Genomic DNA, 19,635 nt, shown 5'->3' with positions numbered 1-19,635 from the left:
CCATAAGTGAAATTAAAATGTTACGTGCCAAATTTATTAATCTCCTTTAAAATAAGCTACTAATGCACTACTTGCTCAATGTAAACAAACACCTACACCAATGGATATTAATTCCAAAAAGCTAAAGTGGATATTTTCACTTTGACTGAAATAACAGCGCTGAAGTGGTATAAGTGGATTTTAACACACTGGAGTCATTTTAAGACAAAACTTCATCTTTATCTGATCTACTTTTTCGATTACTAATAGGGAGTGTATTTGACTGACGACGAAAAAAAGTACAGCTTGGTGTAAAAAAGGCGTAAGATACTCAACCTCACAAAATGTGATTTCTTTGTATTAATAAGTTAGACAGAGAGTTCTGCCGTACAGAGAGACAGACAGACATGTACGTGGGCTTCAACCTCAAATAATAATAATAATAATTATTATAATATCACATCAGATTATTTTTAGCTGCGACCTTTTAAATATTTCTACAAACTCTTGTAGAAATATGTCAGCAACGGGTACTAATGCTAGCTAGTCCAAAATAAATAATAATTGAAACTAAATAAAAACCAACTTATTTTATGGAGTGTTGTGTAATGAAGTCCAGCTTGAGGCTGAATGAACGGTTAGGAAGTGCTATGATCCGCGGTAGGGGGGGGTCACACCGGGAGTTCACATATTCTGACATAACTGTGAGGGAAATAGTATATATAACAGTTTGATATTTAAAAATAATAACTCGTACAGAGTCTACATACGGTACTCGACCCTTAATAACCCTTAACGAGTTAAAAACCTCACGCGCACGTGTCACGCGCGCGCAGACTCTACCGCACACTCTACCGCGCGTGCGCTGTTACCTAGCAACCGTTCCAAACAAACTGCTTTTCATTTTGCAGAGTGAAGGGTTTAAGGTCTAAAGGTATAAGGTAAGGAGCTAATAATATATTACTCAGTGTTCTATTAAATGTACTATTAAATAAAAATGTTATTTATTTGAACATTTATTACAATTAAAGTTTCAAAATAGAGAGTTAATGTTTATTCAATTGAGTTTGATTTAAAGCATGTGTTACTCTTTGTGTAAAAGTTTATGGATTTAAATGTTTATCTTAGGAATGACAAAAACAACATTACAAACCTATTTCTGTTCTAAATGTATTAAATATGTATAAATTAAAAAAAGTAAATAAACCACTCTCAAATGTGCTGAAAAGAATCAGCAGAGATACAGCAATTCCATAAAAATTATTATTATTTTACTTATTAAAGAATGGCATGGCTTGCATACCTTTAAAAAAATACATTTGTAGCTACATTTACTTGCTGGAATGTCTGTTGAACGTTCTCTCTTTTCCCTGACACTGTAGACTCCTTGCCTGAATGTTATAGCTCCATCTAATTAATAAATGTGTCTATGACCTATTAGTATCTAGATAGTGAACATGCTGTCTATGTCCAGTGTCTAAGTGCAGAAGAGAGCTTGGATAGAGTTTTAGCTCTTTTGTCTCAGTTCCAGGTGAGAATGAGTGCCGGCTGTACTCTGGAGGGCGCCGGGTGCGTCACATGGTGGGGCTTCGGACCCGCGAGGAATCTGCTCGAGACATGTAAGACTGAATTAAACTAAAGGGTTACAGTTACAAGGGTAATACAAGGGTTGTTCAAATCAAACTGGGATTGTGGTCCCAATAACAGAATACCATAATGAGAGTATAAACTAGCTTTATTTATCTACAGTGCATCCAGAAAGTATTCACTTTTTTGACATTTTGATTGTTATATATTCTAAAATAGATTAAATTCATTTTATTTTTCAGAATTCTACACACAACACCCCATAATGACAACATGAAAAAAGTTTACTTGAGATTTTTGCAAAAATGTTATATTAAAAAAAAAAAATTTTTAGAAAGCACATGTATATAAGTATTCACAGCCTTTGCCATGAAGCTCAAAATTGAGCTCAGGGGCATCCTGTTTCCCCTGATTATCCTTAAAACCAGCTTAACTGGAGATTATCTGTGGTAAATTCAGTTGATTGGATATGATTTGAAAAGGCACAAAGAAAAACATCTCAAGGATGATCAGGGGAAACAGAATAATCAGGGGAAACAGGATGTGCCTGAGCTCAATTTTGCAAAGTGAATACTTATGTATACTTATATACTTATGTGCTTTCTCAATTTTGTTATTTTTAATAAATTAGCAAAAATCTCAAGTAAACTTTTTTCATGTTGTAATTATGGGATGTTGTGTGTAGAATTCTGGGAAATAAATGAATTTAATCCATTTTAGAATAAGGATGTGACATAACAAAATGTGGAAAATGTGAAAATTTCCGGATGCACTGTAGATAATCTACACTAATGCACTCATCCCAGTGTATCACTAGTGCCTGGATATCATCAAGGTAGAAAGTTTCCTCAGAGCAGATTGCCTGCTTCAGCCTCCCAGGAACTTTGACTTTTTTGGTCCGAACATGTGGAAATGACTTGGAGCGAGGTAAGGACTGTACAAGGGAATGTGGCAATAAATCCCAGCCAACTTCCTGTTATGTTCAAACCAGGCTTTTAAATGGAGTTCCTGGGAATCTTGAGTTTCAGATGTGAAGCAGGGAGTTCGATCGTGGCTTTACTGATAAAACTTTCACCTTTATGGTATCCAAGCACTAATGAAACACTGGGATGAGATCATTAGGGGATTATACAGTATATAAGAATAAAGGGAGTTTTTACTCTCATAACTGCAGAATCTGCATAAAAAGTTCTGCTATGGAACTGTCTTTAACTGATGTCTTCTGTCTCTTGCCTCCAGGCGTGCCCAGGCCACAGTTGGAGATGAACGTGTTGCTGGTGGGCAGCAGCGACCCGAGACACATCCTAAAGACCATCTCAGGCCTCAAGAACAACGAGTCCCTCCATGTGCGTCTTGGAAAGACACAAACATTGTTTTCATTCTCCACTCGAAGAGCAGATTGTGTTGGCTCGGCTTCATTTCGCATTTTTAAGTGGCACGCTGATGAACGAGTCAGAACCTGTATGGACAGGCTCAGCTCAGACTTTCACACACGTTAGGAAGCTCTCGGGAGGTGCAAACGTCGAATCTAGTGATATTTGCGTTATTTGAAGTGACATATAAGCAAGGCTTAAAATGATAAAGCTGTTAAACAAGTCGATACGAGTTCCACATGACCGTGAGGAGGAGGTATCAGTGTATGTGCAAAACGCAGTCTGATTCTGACATTAACACGAAAAGGGCTGTAGCTTGTCACGCAAGAGTCTGGGATCACATACTGCGTGTTTTGTAAATGCCTTCGGTACAAGAACCTGCATGAACCTACTTCCACAAGTAGTGTAGAGCATCGCAAGAGGGCGTGCTCTTGGAGGAAAATAATCAACGATCCGTTAACATTATCGACTAATTGGATTATGTTCCTGTAACAGCATGACAAAAATGTGTTTAGTTGTCGTGTTCTATGTTTGTGAAGCTCAGAGCGTGACAAGGTCATCCGTTGACAGTTTTTTTTGTGAAATGCCTTTGCAGCTTTGGGTGATGGAGAACAGTATGGAAGTGGCAGCGAGACAACTGCTGCTCCTCTACGTGTCTCTGAGCGGCCCGGAGGGCATGGGCATGCAGGGTGGGTGTGGAGTGTTCTCTCAACGATCTCTCAACGTCTCATCTCAAACATACAGTACTCTCTATACAGGCATCCTCTATAGGCTCACAGAAAAGTGTTCTAGTTTAGATACTTACAAACTGGCACAACATGCTCGACAACTAAATACACATGTGATTTTCTTTCAAAAAAAAAAAAAAAAACAGTATTCAGTGTGCACCTGTTTCTTTCCCACAGAGAAAACGGAGGTGTTTCTGGAGCTGTTCGGGAACAGCGAGATCCGCTCTCAAACCGACTGCAAGCTGAAGCACATTGCAGCTCGACTGTCTCGCTCAATCACGGAGTCACTGGACACAGACACGTCCATACACCCCTGCCTGGACACGACCCTTCTCAAGGTGTGTGTGTGAATAAAAGCACCAAGTAAAATGTTTGGTCTGGTCACTACAATGTGATTATGAAGATCCCCTCGTGCTGCAGGTGTTAGTAACGTGTGTTTAATGCGTGCAGTTCAAAGAGCGAGACGAACTGGCTCGGATTTTCGGCCAGTGGCAAAACCCTCCCTCTACACCGCTCGCCATGTCTAAGATGTGGGACGCCCGTGTCAGGCGGCACCTCGGGCAGCGCTACGATGCCCGCACCGGCTGCTTCGACTGGGACCTCAGCATGAAGCTACACGACAGAGGGGTGAGCAACGAACTCACGCTCCAGATTTATCCAGTCAGGTTTGCATAAGCATGCTCTTCCTATGATCGTTTTAAACGGCGTGCTCTCCCGCAGTGTGGCGTCATCCACAAACATCAGTACTGCAGATGGAGGGAGAGCGGCGTGGCCTTTGAGATGAGGGAGGGGCTTTACTGTGCCGCTAATCAGAGTCTGCTGTCTACACGCGTGTTCTCTCATGTAAGTCTGGTCACAACCGCAAACACGACACGGTGTGTGAGGACGAATCTCACGCTCTTTGAAAATGAAAGGAGTTCCTGGGAGGCCAGCGTTTTTAGACGTGAAGGAGGCAGTTCCATCTTTGAGAAATCTTTCGAGCTTGGTGCCATCCGAGCACTTAAGTGGGATAAGTGCATTAGTGTAGCGGGGGATTATATGGAGAACTTACTGTTTTCTGTTATTCTGCGCAATCAAAAGTCCCGGTTTGACTCGAACGCCTTTTGTAACATCACAATAGCAGTAAAATTTCATTAAACAAATGTTTAATTCACATAACATACTTTGCATCTATAAGTTTCACTCCTTTTACCTTTTGTGTGTGTGTGTGTGTGTGTGTGTGTGTGTGTGTGTGTTAGAGAGGAGGCAGGATGGGAGTGCGGGGATACTGGGGCGACATCGTCTCAAGTCCGTATCTGTCCTTCGGCATAGAAACAGAGAACAAAGAGCTCCTCAAAACGCAAAACAATCAGCATGTCAAGGTATGAACACACACACAAAAAACTGTGTTATTTTATTTGTCATGTTTGTATTTCTCCTGAACATCTCTCACCGTCTCATGTGTCTCACTGCGTCTCAGACTGCTCAAGACATCTCTGTAGCCAACGTGCAGGCACTTTTTAAGTCCTTGTGCGGTAGAGGGGGACACGCACGTGCATCTGAGCTCACGGAGGAACTGGATGATGACACGGCGGAAAGAGGGACTCGGACAGCTTCAGGTGAGGACACACAGCAGCCGGGAGACAAGCAGGGCTCTGATGTTGAGCTGGAGGAAGCGATCGGGCCTGACAACCAAACACATGCAGGAGAGAAGCGGAAGGACACGAACGATCAACGTGGTAACAATCGAGTTATATTGAAATGTGTGTGTGTCATGGCTACAGCCAAACTACCGAAGCAAAACGAATATATAATTGTGTGTGTGTGTAGATTTGATGAATCTAAACGGAGTACGCATATCGTTCCTGTCCCTGGACTCTCTGCCCAAGCTGTCCATGAAAAGCAGATACTGTCGACTGTTCAACGCTATCTACTTCTCAACCAGGTAACATGTGCACTCTGACAATGTGAGGACTGATCAGCACTGTATCCTCGCGTGCAGCGTTTCAGGACAAAGATAAAGTGATTGCTAGGAAACAGGTCCATGATGTTAGAAGAACCAGACGTGACGTGTCTCAGCGTGGGTGGGTTGATCTATATAGACCCGCCCCCAAACCCTTCCCCCCCTAAAAAAAAAAAAAAATTACCCCAAAAATGTAATACATAATTTAATTTAAACCACACATTCCAAATTTATTTGGCACTAGACTACCACTAGGTGGCAGAAGTGTACCAAAATCAGGTTGGATAAATTGCCCCCAGGAAAGCCTTCGCTTTAAAGAGGTGCCACCAGGGTAACCATGGCAACCAGTGGTAGTCTTAAGTTAAACAAACAAACAAAAAAAAGGCACTACGTAGTCATACAGATGATTAAAAATTCTTTACGTCAAGATTTGTGCAGTGTAACACCACTTTCCTGCCCACAACGATTTGGGTTCATAGCAAATATTCAAACAAGGCGTGAGTATACAGTACAGAATTATTTCCTATAATTATTGAACAGACATTAAAAATGCGCGTGCACTACGGTGACCCTTGTTTCCCCACATGTGAAAAAAAAGGACTTCCCAGTAATTCCTACACAAATTTTCAATTCTTTTTCACCTCTTGTATTGTAATAACTCTAATGTGACTCTAATAGCATGGTGCACCATTTGAACTCCTCCCTGACGCAGACGGCTGCACAGGACGCCGCACTGATCGTCGAGAAGGCCAAGTCAGTCACACACACACACACACACACACACACACACACACACACACGCATTGTTACAATGGGATGGTGGAAATATAATGAATATTTTCTGTATTTTTATTCCCCCCTGTGTGTGTGTGTGTGTGTGTGTGTGTGTGTGTGTTAGGTACCTGTTGGACTTGTCTAAGGAGCAGGAAGCAGCTTTTGCTACGAGAGTCAGTGAAATGGCTACAGAAGCAGGATTTGTGCCGGTTCACACTCAGGATGACGATGCGTACGCGGTGTTCTCACTCCAAAAACACTCATGACTCAGAGGACAGAGACACACAAACTACAAACTAGGCAGTTTTACGGCCCTGATTCCAATAAAGCTGGGACAGTAAGGAGTCATCCGTCATATAGGCATTGACTTATAAGTTGGGACAGTTGACTGTTAACACCACTTTTTGAACCTTTTGGGCACCGAAGACATCAGATGGTCATGTTTAGCGGCGCTGCAGTGATGTTTCTGTAAGAAACACTGTGTTCGGATGGCAGCTCCAAAAAGACCAGGTGCTCCTGCATTAATGGCGCCGTCACAGACATGCAATCCAGCCCTGCCACGGACTCTGGCACGCCCCCACTGCATGTGCCAGGCTTCCGGACCTGATGCTCCTTTTCCTCTTTGACCCAGGCTGTTAGTCCAAAAACTATCTGAAGTATTGACTTTGTAACCCTTTCCCAGTGTGTCTCAGCCCCTCGCAGCTGAGTCGGAGCCCAGAGACGTCTTTACCGCAGACAGTATCGATGTACAGCTTCCTTGAGCCGCAAGTTGCATTTAAGGGAATCCTGTTAATGCAGCGAGAATTAGGGTTAATAGACAAAGGTCTTCCAGAGCGTTCCTGAGCTCAGATAATGATATCCACATCTACGTTTTTTTAAGACAGTGACGTCTGAGGGATCGGACATGGTGTTATGAGTTGTTGTAGTGTTGTCAATATGGCTGAGGAGATATTACAGATGACTCCTGTTTGACTCCTGACTGTTTTTTTTTTTTTTTTTGGGGGGGGGGGTATTGGGGGTGTAGCACCCTGCAAGATGCAAAAAACGACATCAGGCACAAAAGTGTTGAGCTGAATGAAATAATGTTAGATTTATTAGTGTGTAGCTTTACATCCACAGGCAACCCGATGTAACTGAACAGCTACGGGTATGAGCTTTATTTTCAATTACTTTTTCAATTTGTTTTGGTGACAGAATTTCCAAAGATGACATCAACACACACAACATGAAAATTAAGATTATGATTATTATTTTTTTTATCGTTTCTGATCGCGTCTTCATTTCCAGCGCCCTCCCACTTTGCCCTTGCCTCCCGTCACCTTCTTACTGCCGGACGGAAAGAAACAGATTCATAAATGAACAATTATTTGTTAAAGATTGGTCCATCATAATAATAAAAAAATATACAGTATTCAGAGAGAGAAAGATCTTACAATTTTTGAGCGTGGGAGATGCGATCGAGAAGGACGACTATCTGGAAAGAGAGCAGAAGGAACAAGGGATTTGTTGTGAAGCCAGAAGATGTGAAGTGACGCTAAACATCTGTTTTACGGCCAGATCTGCTGAACATCGTTTTAAGCATTGTGCGTGTTTAGTATTTGCTTTTTAAATCTTTATAAGACAACCTGACCTCGTATTTTTGTCTCTTTATCTTCTCAATGAGGTCAAACTTTTCCGACTCGAGCTGGTAGATCCGCTCCCACATCTCTCCAGCCCGCTCTCTACACACACACACACACACACACAGTCAACATACACAGTTAACATGTTTTATTTATCTTGAAGGTAAGTAACTGTGTGTGTGTGTGTGTGTGAGACATCAAACCTCAGTCCGTCCTCTCTCAGGTCATCGATAGCCAGAGGTTTGCGTCTCTCCGCCAGAGTCTTCCTCTTGATCTCTCTCCCTGTTTGTCTTCTCCCTCGTCTCTTCTGCTCCGCCTGCCTCGTTACACAGAGATGACAAAACAGAACGATAGGGAGCAGCCAGGTGAAGGAACATGGTAAAGATGGAGATCTTAGCCAGACCTTAGCTAGAAAGCCTCTGAATTGGGCTCCCATGTTAGACAGGACCTTCTTCTTCTTTGCGTCGTCTTCAGCCCACCTTTTCGACTCCTCGTCCTCCTTCCTCTGTCGCTCTTCCTGCAAACAGCAGCAAATCATTCATCTATCGACTGATACGTCTATACACACTACTCACAATAAGTTCGGGATATTGTGAGAGACTTAGTGGATGTCATACATGCGGTGTTTGTTTCACTTCAGACATTTTTGGGATTGAGAGGCAATTGTATTGGGGTGATTGACACACACACCTCATTTTGTGTTTTCCATGTAATGGTCTCACTGTGGGGCCAATCCCAAAAGACAACCTTTTTCAATGTGCCATCAATTTCAACATTCTGTGGGTATAAAAAGCTGGTATTGTCAGTAAGTCATTCCAAGTTCCTCATTCAAACAGCCATGAACACACGACGTCACTTAACGGACGAGCGGCGCCACCTGGCCATGGCGCGCCTTCAGGTCGGTGGCAGGCGGTCAGATGTTGCTCGTGAACTTGGTGTGTCTCAAAATGTCATCAGCAAACTTGCATCAAAACACAGAACCACTGGCATGACAGACCCAGGAGTTCATGACAGACCCAGGAGTGGAGACCCACGAGTGACCAGTACCTAAGGACCTACTGTTTGCACTCAGACATCGTTATGCAACTGCCGCACAGCTGCAGGCCCGTTTACGAGATGCGAGGGTGTCCTAGGGTTTCCAGACAAACCATTCGCAACCGACTCCACCGCTTTGGCTTGAATGCCAGATGACTGTTGCAGGTGACTCCACTGACACCAAGACACCGGCGTGAACGTTTGCAGTGGGCACAAGACCATGTGACCTGGACAATGCAGCAGTGGTCTACCGTCCTGTTCACTGATGAGTGTCGGCTCAGCGTTGCTGGAGAAGGCGAGGTGAGCGATACGCTGAGATCAACATGGTCCGCAGGGTTTGCTTTGGTGGAGGAGGTGCAACAGTCTGGGCAGGCATCACCAGTCAGCGCAAAACAGATTTGGTTATTGTACATGGCTCAGTCATTGCACGTTCTTACCTCAGAGACATCATAGAACCCATCATCATCCCCCAATTCCACCAGCACACTCCCAACTTTCTGTTTATGGATGATAACGCTCCACCACATCGTGGCAGAATCGTCACAGCTCGACTTCAGGAAGTTCGAGTGCCTCATATGGTGAGGCCATCAATGTCCCCTGACCTGAACCCCATAGAGCACGTCTGGGACCAGTTGAAGCAGAGACTGGATGATCGTACCCCACCCCAACGTGACCTGGCAGAACTGCGTGTAGTACTTGTGGAAGAGTGGAACGCATTGCCTCAGAACAACATCATGAGGCTAGTGAGGAGCATGAGACATCGCTGTCAAGCTGTCATTGCGGCAAATTGTGGAAACACCCACTACTGACATTGTCAATTTTTGTTATTTGGGGTTATAAATATTAAACTAATAAAAATGGTGTTTCTTTTCATACATTATTAGTAACATCAAAGGAAACTTTTACTTAATTTATTCAAATTCAGAGCAAATAGGAAAAGCACTCATGTCAATAACAATATCCCTAACTTATTGTGAGTAGTGTATTCTAGTTAATTTAAATGAAATCAAAGGTAATTAGTCTCCACTGCTTTAATTTTAAGAAATGTTATTCGGCTGAAACTCATTCTGACCGCAAGCCTCGTCTTCCTGACTCTCTCTCTCTCCGCTCGAAACCTCTGTTGCTCTGCCCGTGCAGCTCTGCGGCTCTCCTGACACACACACACACACACACACACACACACACACACACACACACACACATACACACACACACACACTAAAAAAAAATACTCAAACTTGTATAAAGACAGAGACATGAACAAAAAGCTGCATATTTATCTCCAAATTACAATGCTTCTGATTTTTTTTTTATTATTAAAAAAAGAAACATTTTTCACACTTAAATGATTCAGTTCATTAAACTAATTTTATTACACAAAGATAACCCGAGTAAATACAAAATGCAGTTTAAATGGTGATTTCATTTATTAAGGGGGACAAAAAGCTGTCCAAACCTACCTGGCTACTATGTGAAAAAGTAATTGCCCCCTAAACCTAATACCTGGTTGTGCCACTTTTGGCGGCAACAACTGCAATCAAATGTCTGCGATAACTGGTGATGAGTCTTTCACATCACTGTGGAGGAATTCTGACCCGCTCTTCTTTGGAGAATTGCTTTTGAATATGAGCGGCCTGTTTAAGGATCTCAATCGTATTGAAGTCCGGACTTTGATTTCTTTTAGATTTTTTCCGGAGCCATTCGGAGGTGCGTAAGACGTGTGCTCGAGATCACAGACTGAAGGCCTTCAGGATTTTCTGGTTAGAGTGAAGAATTCATTGTTCCATCAATTATCTTTTCTTTTTCAACATGAAGCCTATTTAACTTCGCTAGCCTAGGTAACTCAGACAATCATATTTTAAGTTTTTTGGGACACCCTGTACCTAAAAACAATATTCCTTGACGTCTATGTTTTTTTTCTTTCCTTAAGGAAATGTATGACATCGTTTTACTATCCTTTTTGTCCATTCTCTTGCTGGGTGCCAATAATTCTGCAAAGCATTTGAGCATGAACGAAGGTATATCGTGGCAGATTTCTCACCATTCTCTCTTTCAAGGCGATCAGCTCCTCTTCCTCCCTCTTCCTCTGGACGAAGTGGACCTCGATCAGCATCTGCAGCTCCAGCAGGTCCTTCTCCATCCGCTTCCTGTGGATGTCCTGCACACACACACCGACACAGTGTGTATGGAGAAATTCACACGTTTACGAGTGACAAGCATGCCTCGTCTTAACTCACATCAAAGTCCACTCGCTCTCCTTCTGGGATCTTCGGCGGGATGTGCTGAGGGTGCAGAGAGGACCTGCGTGTTTAAATCACACACATCATCACATGTGGAACACAATTTCCCTTTGAACAATAATAATAATAATGTGTGTGTGTTTGGATGTACTTGTGCTTGGGCGGTTTCTCTTCTCAAACCAAGCAGGAGCGAATGCAGAAGAAAACCATTAACAAACTCTGGGGCCTTTTTGTACATCTCCAGGATTTAATCTCATAAACAGCATCTCAGATTTGACATTAGTGATTAGAGACACACACTCTCTCACACACACACACACAATCTCTGACCTCCATCTCGCTCCCGGTGTCCATCTTCCTCTTTTACATGTACAAACAGCAATAGAAAGGCTTTCAGGACGCACTTCATCACCGAGAATTAAACACCTAGAACACAATCTCACCTTCCACGTGCTCCCTAAAACATTGAGCAAAAAGGTTAATCTTGGGGTTTCATATAGTTCTTTAAAATAAATTAATAAAGACATTGCTGAGGAACTCACTCCTGCTCTTGCTCTGCGTCAGACATACTGGAGAAATGGACATGAGAACAGACTGAGAGAGATTTATCATGTTTCACACTCACACACACACAAATCAGGTTATTATCCATGACAGGTGAAGACAGAACACACAGCCTCATGGCACCGTGACGGTTTAATCCGCAGTTAATAAAGCAGTAATAACTAAATCCAGGTCGGAATTCCGACCTGGTCCAAAAATACACCCGGAAACTCGGCGCTGAGGAGAATGTAATGCGTTATATATTTAAATGTGCTACTGAATCCCACAATATTTCAAACTGTTATGTTTATTTTAGCCTGTTTGTTCCCGATCAGAAGGACACAAATCCAATGTCGTGTTGTAAAATGTTTTTAAAAGGATCAATAAAATAAATCGTCTTTTAACTAGACTCGATGAAATCTGATTGGCTGAGAAGGTTTATATCAGGAAGGAGTCTCCGCTGTCAGGGGTAAAGGTTTTCACTTTACATTTTTTTTTATTTTAAACCGTAAACTGTTTTACGCTAGTTACACAGAATTACAAGAATCCCTGCAGGTTCCCTCTGGTTTGTTTCAGATAACTAAAGATCTACATCATTGTTTCAATATTAGACAAACAAAAAAAGTTAATTGAGACTGACATGGACAAACCTATGAACTATTTGTCCATGAGAAGGGCTACAATCCAGCTTCAAAGTTGAATTAGCGATCTAATCCACCGGAATTAACATTTTATCCTTGACCCGGTGTGTCAGCATGAACGCTCAGAAGACAACAAAAAACTGCGAGGTTAACTAACACTTACACACACACACACAAAAAGGAAGGTGATTTATTTTTAACTCACTGAATGCTTTATTACATTAAATATGACAACAGACAACCTTGCTGTGCTTCAATCTCTTTTTTATTAAAAAAAAAAAAAAAAGATTTCAGGAGGTCACATTTCTTTTTCTCATGAGAACATATAAAATACAGATGCTCGCTATAGAGTGAGAAAAGCTTAATGCCCTACTGCACAGAAGGTTAAAAACGCTAGAGGGGTGTAATAAAGACGGAGGCAAACTAGCGTTCTGAGGAAAGAGATAATTAAGTGCTGGGAGGAGCAAAAAAAAAAAAGTGTGTTATAATTAGAGAGCGAAATACATTGCAAATATCTGTATTGTTTCAGACATTATTATGACATCGTAATCAATAACACAAACAGCAACGAGAAATCAGTGGTTACTAAGTTTATAAGATGACAACAGGAAAAAAAAAGTGATCTAGTGTAATAAAACAAATTAAAATGAACTAGTGTAATAATAATAATAATCATAATAAATCCCCTCTTATCAAGTCTGTGTGAAGTAAAACAGCCTCACTGGCAATGAAAAGTGCTGCACTGGTTTAAAACCTCCACAGGTGCCTTCCTGACCTTCATCTGACCGAGCTTCGATCCTTCTTAGAAATATTCATTCCAGTGGTTAAATCACACCGTCACTAAGAACCGTGAGACTGGGTTCCCTTCAGGTGCGATCCTTACACAGGTCGAGATTTTTAGCCATCACTCAGGCATTACTACCATCAAGTCATGCGCATCTTTAAAACCGTGCATTATGCAGTCTTGGCTAGCTTTTTTTTTTCTTTCTTCTTTTGTTTGGTTCGGAACTTCATACTAAATCGTTTGACCGATACTACTGAACAGACAATTTAGTTGTTTTTTTTCTTCTTAAAGTCTGTCTTAAATCAAAACTAATGTGCGTGTTGGTTACAAAAGGTTTTGGTCGTTATGTCGTTATGATCTGAACATAAACAGTAAAGTTTATCACCCAGAATTTAAGTGCAACGTTAGTAACGGAAGCCAAATTCCACAACCCTCATTTTGCATTCCAACGTTCAGGTGAGACCCAGAGAACCTTTACCTACTATAATGTATTTATGCACCTCAGATTTCATTTATGACAGACCTAAAAACTCTTAACTATCCCTTTAACAAAAAACAAAACAAAACAAAAAAAAAACCAACAAAACATCATCATTCAAGTAAAAATCGTTCAGGGTGATTTGTACATCAAGTGTGGTCTTATCTACGACACGGTTAAATTCTGAAAACTAGTGCATTCACTGACTGCACGGTGTTAGTACGCAACATTGAGCTTACATATAAAAAGCATTTTTAATATTTAAATACATGTAGAATTGTACATTCCAGTGTAAAAGTGTGAGGTTTGCATTGTTCATGAAAGGAAAAAAAAAAAAAAAGACAGACAGAAGTTTCATTCTTGCATTCTTTCAACAAGTCGCTTCTTTGTCTTGGTCATGTGACCTCTAGCAATACAGTACTGTTGCTCCGTATTCAACGTCTAATGATGTAGATTAGATTTGACGCTAGGCTTTTATTTAGCTTTCACGATGGAGCTGTTGGACGTTTGAAATAACACGAGTGCAGTGTTGAAAGTGGAAAAAAAAAATACATAGAAGATGGTAAAGATAATGCTTTCATGTAATAGTTTTTTTTTTTTTACAAATGTAAAATGATTGGATTAAATGTGACAAAACGACGCGTAATGTCTCCATAATAAATGATACACGTCAGATCTGTATGATAGAACTTAAATCATTCCTTAGCATGCATGATATTAGCTAGATAGACAGACAGCATCTCTCTAAGCTATGACGCCTTTTTTTCGTCCATGTTTACAATCCCAAACTGCAATTCGCTTGCTTTTTTTTCTCCCCTCGTCATTTTTATGCTGCGTTAAGTAAAATCATTTCCTAAGTACTTGAATACTTGATACAGAGCTGAACTAAACTGAACTGGAATGCAGGAGCTTTCTGAAAGTTGGACCCTATGTTAGCGGTTGTTATTAATCCCTAGACTCTCAAGGCGATTAAAACAAGGACTCGATAATCTCTTCTTTACCCTTCAAGTCATCTCTTCATGTTTCTGTTATTCTATCCTGCCTCTGGTCCCTTGCATTGTTCTGCCAAACACACACACATACACACACAAAAAAAGAATCTTAAAAAAAAAACAAAAAAAAAAACACTAAACTGCAATTTGAAATCTCTGATTTTCTAACGAATTCATCATTCGCTTCACCGCTCTACATCTGTTTCTTTGCGGTGGCGTTCTGCTCGCTCTTTGGCGCCTCTTTCTTCTCGTCCATCAAGAGCTGCAGAAGATCCAGCATTGCCTTCCTGATCTGCGCCCCAAACTTATGGCAGTCCTAATAAGAAGAAAATTATATACACATATAAAAAAAAATACATAACATGCTTTATAAGAAGGATACTGTAAATTAAAATGTCATGTTGGAAATCTATACAGTCGACCCCCGAAATTTGCTGGGGGTTACGTTCTTAGAACGCCCGCAAATTGTAAAAAACAATTAGGATGTCAAAAAAAAAAGGCCTATTTTTCAACCATACTGTTTAAACTATGTATTACAATTTATGCAAAGAGCATTTCTTTGGTATGCGTTGTCATTTTCTTTGGTATAAGTACTATAGGGTAAATACAGTAATAATTCAGTCGCAAGCCGCGTTTTCCTAAACGTCTGCTTTGTGTTCACTCTACAGTACTAACTAAATATATAAAGTATTATGTTTTTTCTATGGAAATTTAGCTGAATTTACATTAATATTTATGATACAAAATTTTTCACAAACAATTATTAGTTAGGTTTTGAGGAAAAATCTGTGAGGACGCAAATTTTGAACCTCAGGGGTCGACTGTACATATAATAAAGCTGTTAAGTCGGTGTGTCTGTACGTCGAAGACATTTGCAAAAAAATTATTTGGGGAGGGAAGCAAGATGAGTAATAGAATACATTTGGGGGGAATTTTCGTTTGTCTCTTTGTGCACGCATCACGTAAAAGCTACTGAACAAATTTTATTGGGGTTTTTACAGGTGTATTTGGCCGAGCTTGAGCAACATATAGGCTTTGTTGAAATTTAAGTAAAATTATATCATACATAAAGAAAGAATTATAATAAATCGACCTTGAAAACATTCATTCAAATTATGGCATTGTACATTTTTTAATACTCGCTTATGAGTATGTGATTAAAATCTACTTAGTTAACACGATCTCACGTCTTCATTTCGCTTTCACTTCACTTTCACTTCATTCGCACTTCACGACAACACAAAAAATTTAGTTCATTCCAAAATTCAACAGATGGCGCTGTATATCTTTTTAAAATGCGCTTACGAGTGTGCAGTTAAATTTCACATGAATGAAGCACATCATGTTTCAAAATAAAAGAACTGCCAAAAAAAGACTTACTGTCTGAGGACACGAGCGCTTGCTGGAGATGTGGAAGGCGATGATCTTCTCTCCGATGATGCAGTAGGACACGCCATATCCATCATCGGCAACCTGAAAGACAAAAAAGTCTCTGGTAAAAAAAAAAGAGCCCATAGGGTACAGTGTAGCGTCCTGACTTCAAACAGAAATGTGAACCTGGGTTCCGAACTGTCAATCAACTGATGATCAAAAAAACATGCTGACGAACATCATCTACTTCAACTTCTAAAATGCATCTCTGATATCTGGTTTGGACTTACAGGACCGAATCCTCCTCCACAAGTGATGTAGTCGGGGTGATTCACGAGGTCGAACAGCTCCACCTGCTGGAACGGAGTCTGACTGGTGGAGAGACGCCATGGCTCAGACAGCACCTGACCCAAACACATACATACACATCATAATTCTTATTCTAGGCTCTACATTTACGTCTGCTTATCTATCTGTAAACACTCCTACTCACCGCATAACACATATATACATAAAGTTTAAAGTATAAAAAGAATGGCAATTATATTTAATGAATGACCTTGATTCTTAAAACACTTGCTCTTCCTTTTTCTCTCTCCCTCCCTCATACACACACACACACACGCACCTTTTTGAGAAAAGGAGATTCAACCCCCAGGTATTTTGAGACGACGTAGAGGCAGAAGAGGTGTCTGTCTATTCCAGCTCCAGTCATGGCCAACCGGTAGAGCATCTGATGCTTCTCAGCCGCAGTACGAAACAGACGCCTGCACACGTCTGCTGGCTGCGAGGGAAAGACAAAAGTTGAGTGAAGGAGCATCAGAAACAGAGAACAAGCAAGACACCCAGACATCTAGACTTATATATGTGTGTGTGTTTTCACCTCTCCATTGTGAAACGCTTTGACAAAGGCACAGCTCTCACTGGAACACGAGCGCACGGTTTCAGTTCGGCCCTCACGGAACAGGCGCGTCATGGACGCCTCGTAGGTCAGACAGAACATCCCTCTGTCCTGAGCATCAAAAAGAGAGAGACGCAACTCTTAAACCTGAACATTTACCAATTTAAAAAATGAATAAATAACAGAATGATATTATGGTTTATTAATTTTTACCATGGGTTAAGCTGTCTAGGTTGCGTTTTACTGCATGATGGGAAATGTGTCAAAGACTCACCCTGTAGTAGGCTAGCTGCAGTGCTAGCTGGATAAAGGCGTCCGGGCTCATGCGGACCTTTTTGATGCTGCCTTTGCCAAAATCTCGGAAGGCGAAAACGTGAAAGCCGACGTCATCGGCTAGGGCTTCTGCTACTGAGAGAGACTGGGTGATACGCTCCTGACACTGAGAGAGAGAGAAAGAGAGAGAGAGAGAAACACAGTGAGAGCCAGTAAAGCCAATAAACAAGATGAATTTTAGGAGTAGGAGTCAATGTGTACCTTCGAAGGAATGTCCCAGGCTAATCTTTGGGGGTGGGGCAGAGACTGATTCCCATCACCTTTGCAGTGTCCCTCTTCATTGTAACCCAGTTGGAAACTGTCCATAGTCAGTACATACTGAGAGAGAGAAAGAGAGAGAGAGAGGGGGGGGGGGGGATGAGGGCGAGTTATTTGTTCTAAAATGTATTTGTTTTCGTTTGCTTCCCATGTCTTACCTCCCACATGTGCGAGACAATGGGAGCGTCGGCCCAGGAGTGCTCAGCATTCAAGCCGTTCTTCCCGTTCTTATACATCACCAGGGTAAACGATTTATCGAACCACCTAAGAAACACACGCAGTACATTAGACTCGTTCAGTCAATTATCGTCGTCGTCTATACCGCTTTATCCTGTATTTAGGGTCGCGGGGGGCCAGGGGCCTGTCCCAGGAGACTTAGGGCACGAGGCGGGGTACACTAATTAATCCCAGGGCACACACATACACACACTCACTACAGGCAATTTAGGAACGACAATTAGCCTAATCTGCATGTCTTTGGACTGTGGGAGGAAACCGGAGTAAGTATATTAGACTCTTACCAACTAAATAAGGAATAAAATATACAGGAACACTGTTAATAGTAAAATAATCAGGAAGTACTCTTATCTCTCCTAACTATAATACATGACGATAACAGCAAGTCCTAACATTCCTGAGAAACTTGCCTGTCATAACATTTTCCATGAAGGAGAGACTTGGCGTAGCGGTCCATACTAGCGGCTGGGTCGTCTCCCATCATGCCTTGCTCCTCATCTTCCAGAGTGACAAAGAATGCAGCCTTCTCGATGCAATCCAGAGACCTTTTATTAATGCCAGAGCTAAAAAACTCCTTCCTGGCTTCAGCCCATGGAATTCTAGGAAATGAAGTTAAAAACAAGGGTTAGTTTGCAAAATTATGCTCTATGTGAAGTGTTGGGCGAGGGGTGGAGCCTACAGAGGGTCATCCTTTTTAAAGTGCCGTTCAGTCTCAGTGAGTTAGGCATGACCTTTGTACAGCCCGGGCTAAAACCTTTGAGAATAATCGATTTTGTCCTAATTTGTGGGTTTTTGTTTGTCAACCCGCTTCTTGAGGATTGAACACGAGTTCTCAATGATGGGTACAACGATGGTACAAAAATATCCTCCCAGAGCAACTTCACCCAACTATTGAAGAACAGGTGACCAATGCCTTTTTGTTGTAGGCATAATGAAAAAGTGATACAGTGATAACCAAGTGGCTCGGGGACCAAACATTGCACACTTGTTAATGGCCAGGAAACTCCCCAGACCTTAATCCCATTGAAAACGTTAGGGTCGGACACACAAAAACCCACAAACTCCAAGCACTGACTATGTAAGAATGGGCTGCCATGAGTCAGGGTGTGGCCCAGAAGTTGATGGACGGCATGCCTGGGAGAATTGCAGAGGTTTTTGAAAAGAAGGATCAACATTACAAATACTGACTCTTTGCATAAACTTAAAGGATTTTATCGACAATTACATTAAGACATATAAAGTGCTTGTAATTATACTTCAGTATACCAGAGTAACATCTGACAAAAAGATCCAAAAGCACTGAAGCAGCAGACATGTGAAAGATTAAGGTAAAATGTCATTCTCAAAAGTTTTGGCAATGGCTGTACTTGTCATAAAAAAAGGGGGGTGGCATCTGAGCCTGACATTGCCTGTGAAAGAGGTACTGTCTAAGTGCCTGTCAGTCTCAATAATGGGGGTGTGGCCTTAGTGCCTGTTAAAATCAGTAATGGTGGGGTAGCCTCAGCGCCCGTCAGTCTCAACAAAAGAGGTGTGGCTTATGTGCCTGTTTGTCTCAGTGATTGAGGCATGGCCTCAAAGTCTGGCGGTCTCAATAAAGGAGGTGTGGCCTCTGTGGCTGTTGGTCTCGATAAAGGAGGTGCGGCCTCGGTGCCAGTCAGTCTCAATGAAGAAGGCGTGGCCTCAGTGCCAGTCAGTCTCAGTGAAGAAGCCGTGGCCTCAGTGCCAGTCAGTCTCAGTGAAGAAGGTGTGGCCTCAGTGCCCGACCACTTGTGGTACTACCAGTTGAGACTCATGATAATTTTAGGTAGGTCTGTGTG

General features: G+C 41.7%; 3 protein-coding genes across 3 annotated transcripts in view; 1 reads left to right on the top strand and 2 right to left on the bottom strand.

Moving 5' to 3' along the window:
• The first annotated feature begins 886 nt into the window (after positions 1-886).
• LOC128520763 (dynein axonemal assembly factor 3-like) lies at positions 887-7,305 on the top strand. The gene is made up of 12 exons (XM_053495148.1): positions 887-920; positions 1,505-1,598; positions 2,806-2,912; positions 3,535-3,628; positions 3,845-4,005; positions 4,118-4,294; positions 4,388-4,510; positions 4,906-5,028; positions 5,127-5,385; positions 5,477-5,591; positions 6,288-6,362; positions 6,508-7,305. Exons 2-12 carry the CDS (start codon positions 1,517-1,519, stop codon positions 6,647-6,649), a joined length of 1,458 nt encoding a protein of 485 aa, XP_053351123.1. The 5' UTR covers positions 887-920; positions 1,505-1,516; the 3' UTR covers positions 6,650-7,305.
• A 206-nt stretch (positions 7,306-7,511) lies between these two features.
• Positions 7,512-11,637, bottom strand: LOC128519943 (troponin T, slow skeletal muscle-like). The gene is made up of 10 exons (XM_053493922.1): positions 11,611-11,637; positions 11,432-11,450; positions 11,278-11,341; positions 11,082-11,198; positions 10,113-10,190; positions 8,409-8,522; positions 8,209-8,321; positions 8,014-8,104; positions 7,817-7,857; positions 7,512-7,709 (listed from the first exon to the last, which is right to left on the bottom strand). Exons 4-10 carry the CDS (start codon positions 11,178-11,180, stop codon positions 7,661-7,663), a joined length of 585 nt encoding a protein of 194 aa, XP_053349897.1. The 5' UTR covers positions 11,181-11,198; positions 11,278-11,341; positions 11,432-11,450; positions 11,611-11,637; the 3' UTR covers positions 7,512-7,660.
• Positions 11,638-12,717: 1,080 nt separating this feature from the next.
• The window catches only part of LOC128519942 (carnitine O-palmitoyltransferase 1, liver isoform), a 22,386-nt gene continuing 15,468 nt past the window's right edge, over positions 12,718-19,635 (bottom strand). Inside the window, exons 11-19 of the mRNA XM_053493921.1 lie at positions 18,229-18,417; positions 17,740-17,845; positions 17,525-17,641; positions 17,265-17,429; positions 16,973-17,101; positions 16,718-16,873; positions 16,380-16,493; positions 16,099-16,191; positions 12,718-15,034 (exon numbers count right to left, since the gene is read on the bottom strand). Of these exons, the coding sequence (XP_053349896.1) occupies positions 14,912-15,034; positions 16,099-16,191; positions 16,380-16,493; positions 16,718-16,873; positions 16,973-17,101; positions 17,265-17,429; positions 17,525-17,641; positions 17,740-17,845; positions 18,229-18,417 (1,192 nt within the window). The 3' untranslated portion in view covers positions 12,718-14,911. The remainder of the gene's footprint in view (positions 15,035-16,098; positions 16,192-16,379; positions 16,494-16,717; positions 16,874-16,972; positions 17,102-17,264; positions 17,430-17,524; positions 17,642-17,739; positions 17,846-18,228; positions 18,418-19,635) is intronic.

Source organism: Clarias gariepinus, chromosome 4, assembly GCF_024256425.1.
Source record: "Clarias gariepinus isolate MV-2021 ecotype Netherlands chromosome 4, CGAR_prim_01v2, whole genome shotgun sequence".
In the NCBI taxonomy this organism is placed as follows: Eukaryota; Metazoa; Chordata; class Actinopteri; order Siluriformes; family Clariidae; genus Clarias; species Clarias gariepinus.
The sequence above is the reverse complement of the archived record's forward strand: the minus strand, read 5'-3'. Positions and strand labels throughout refer to the sequence as shown.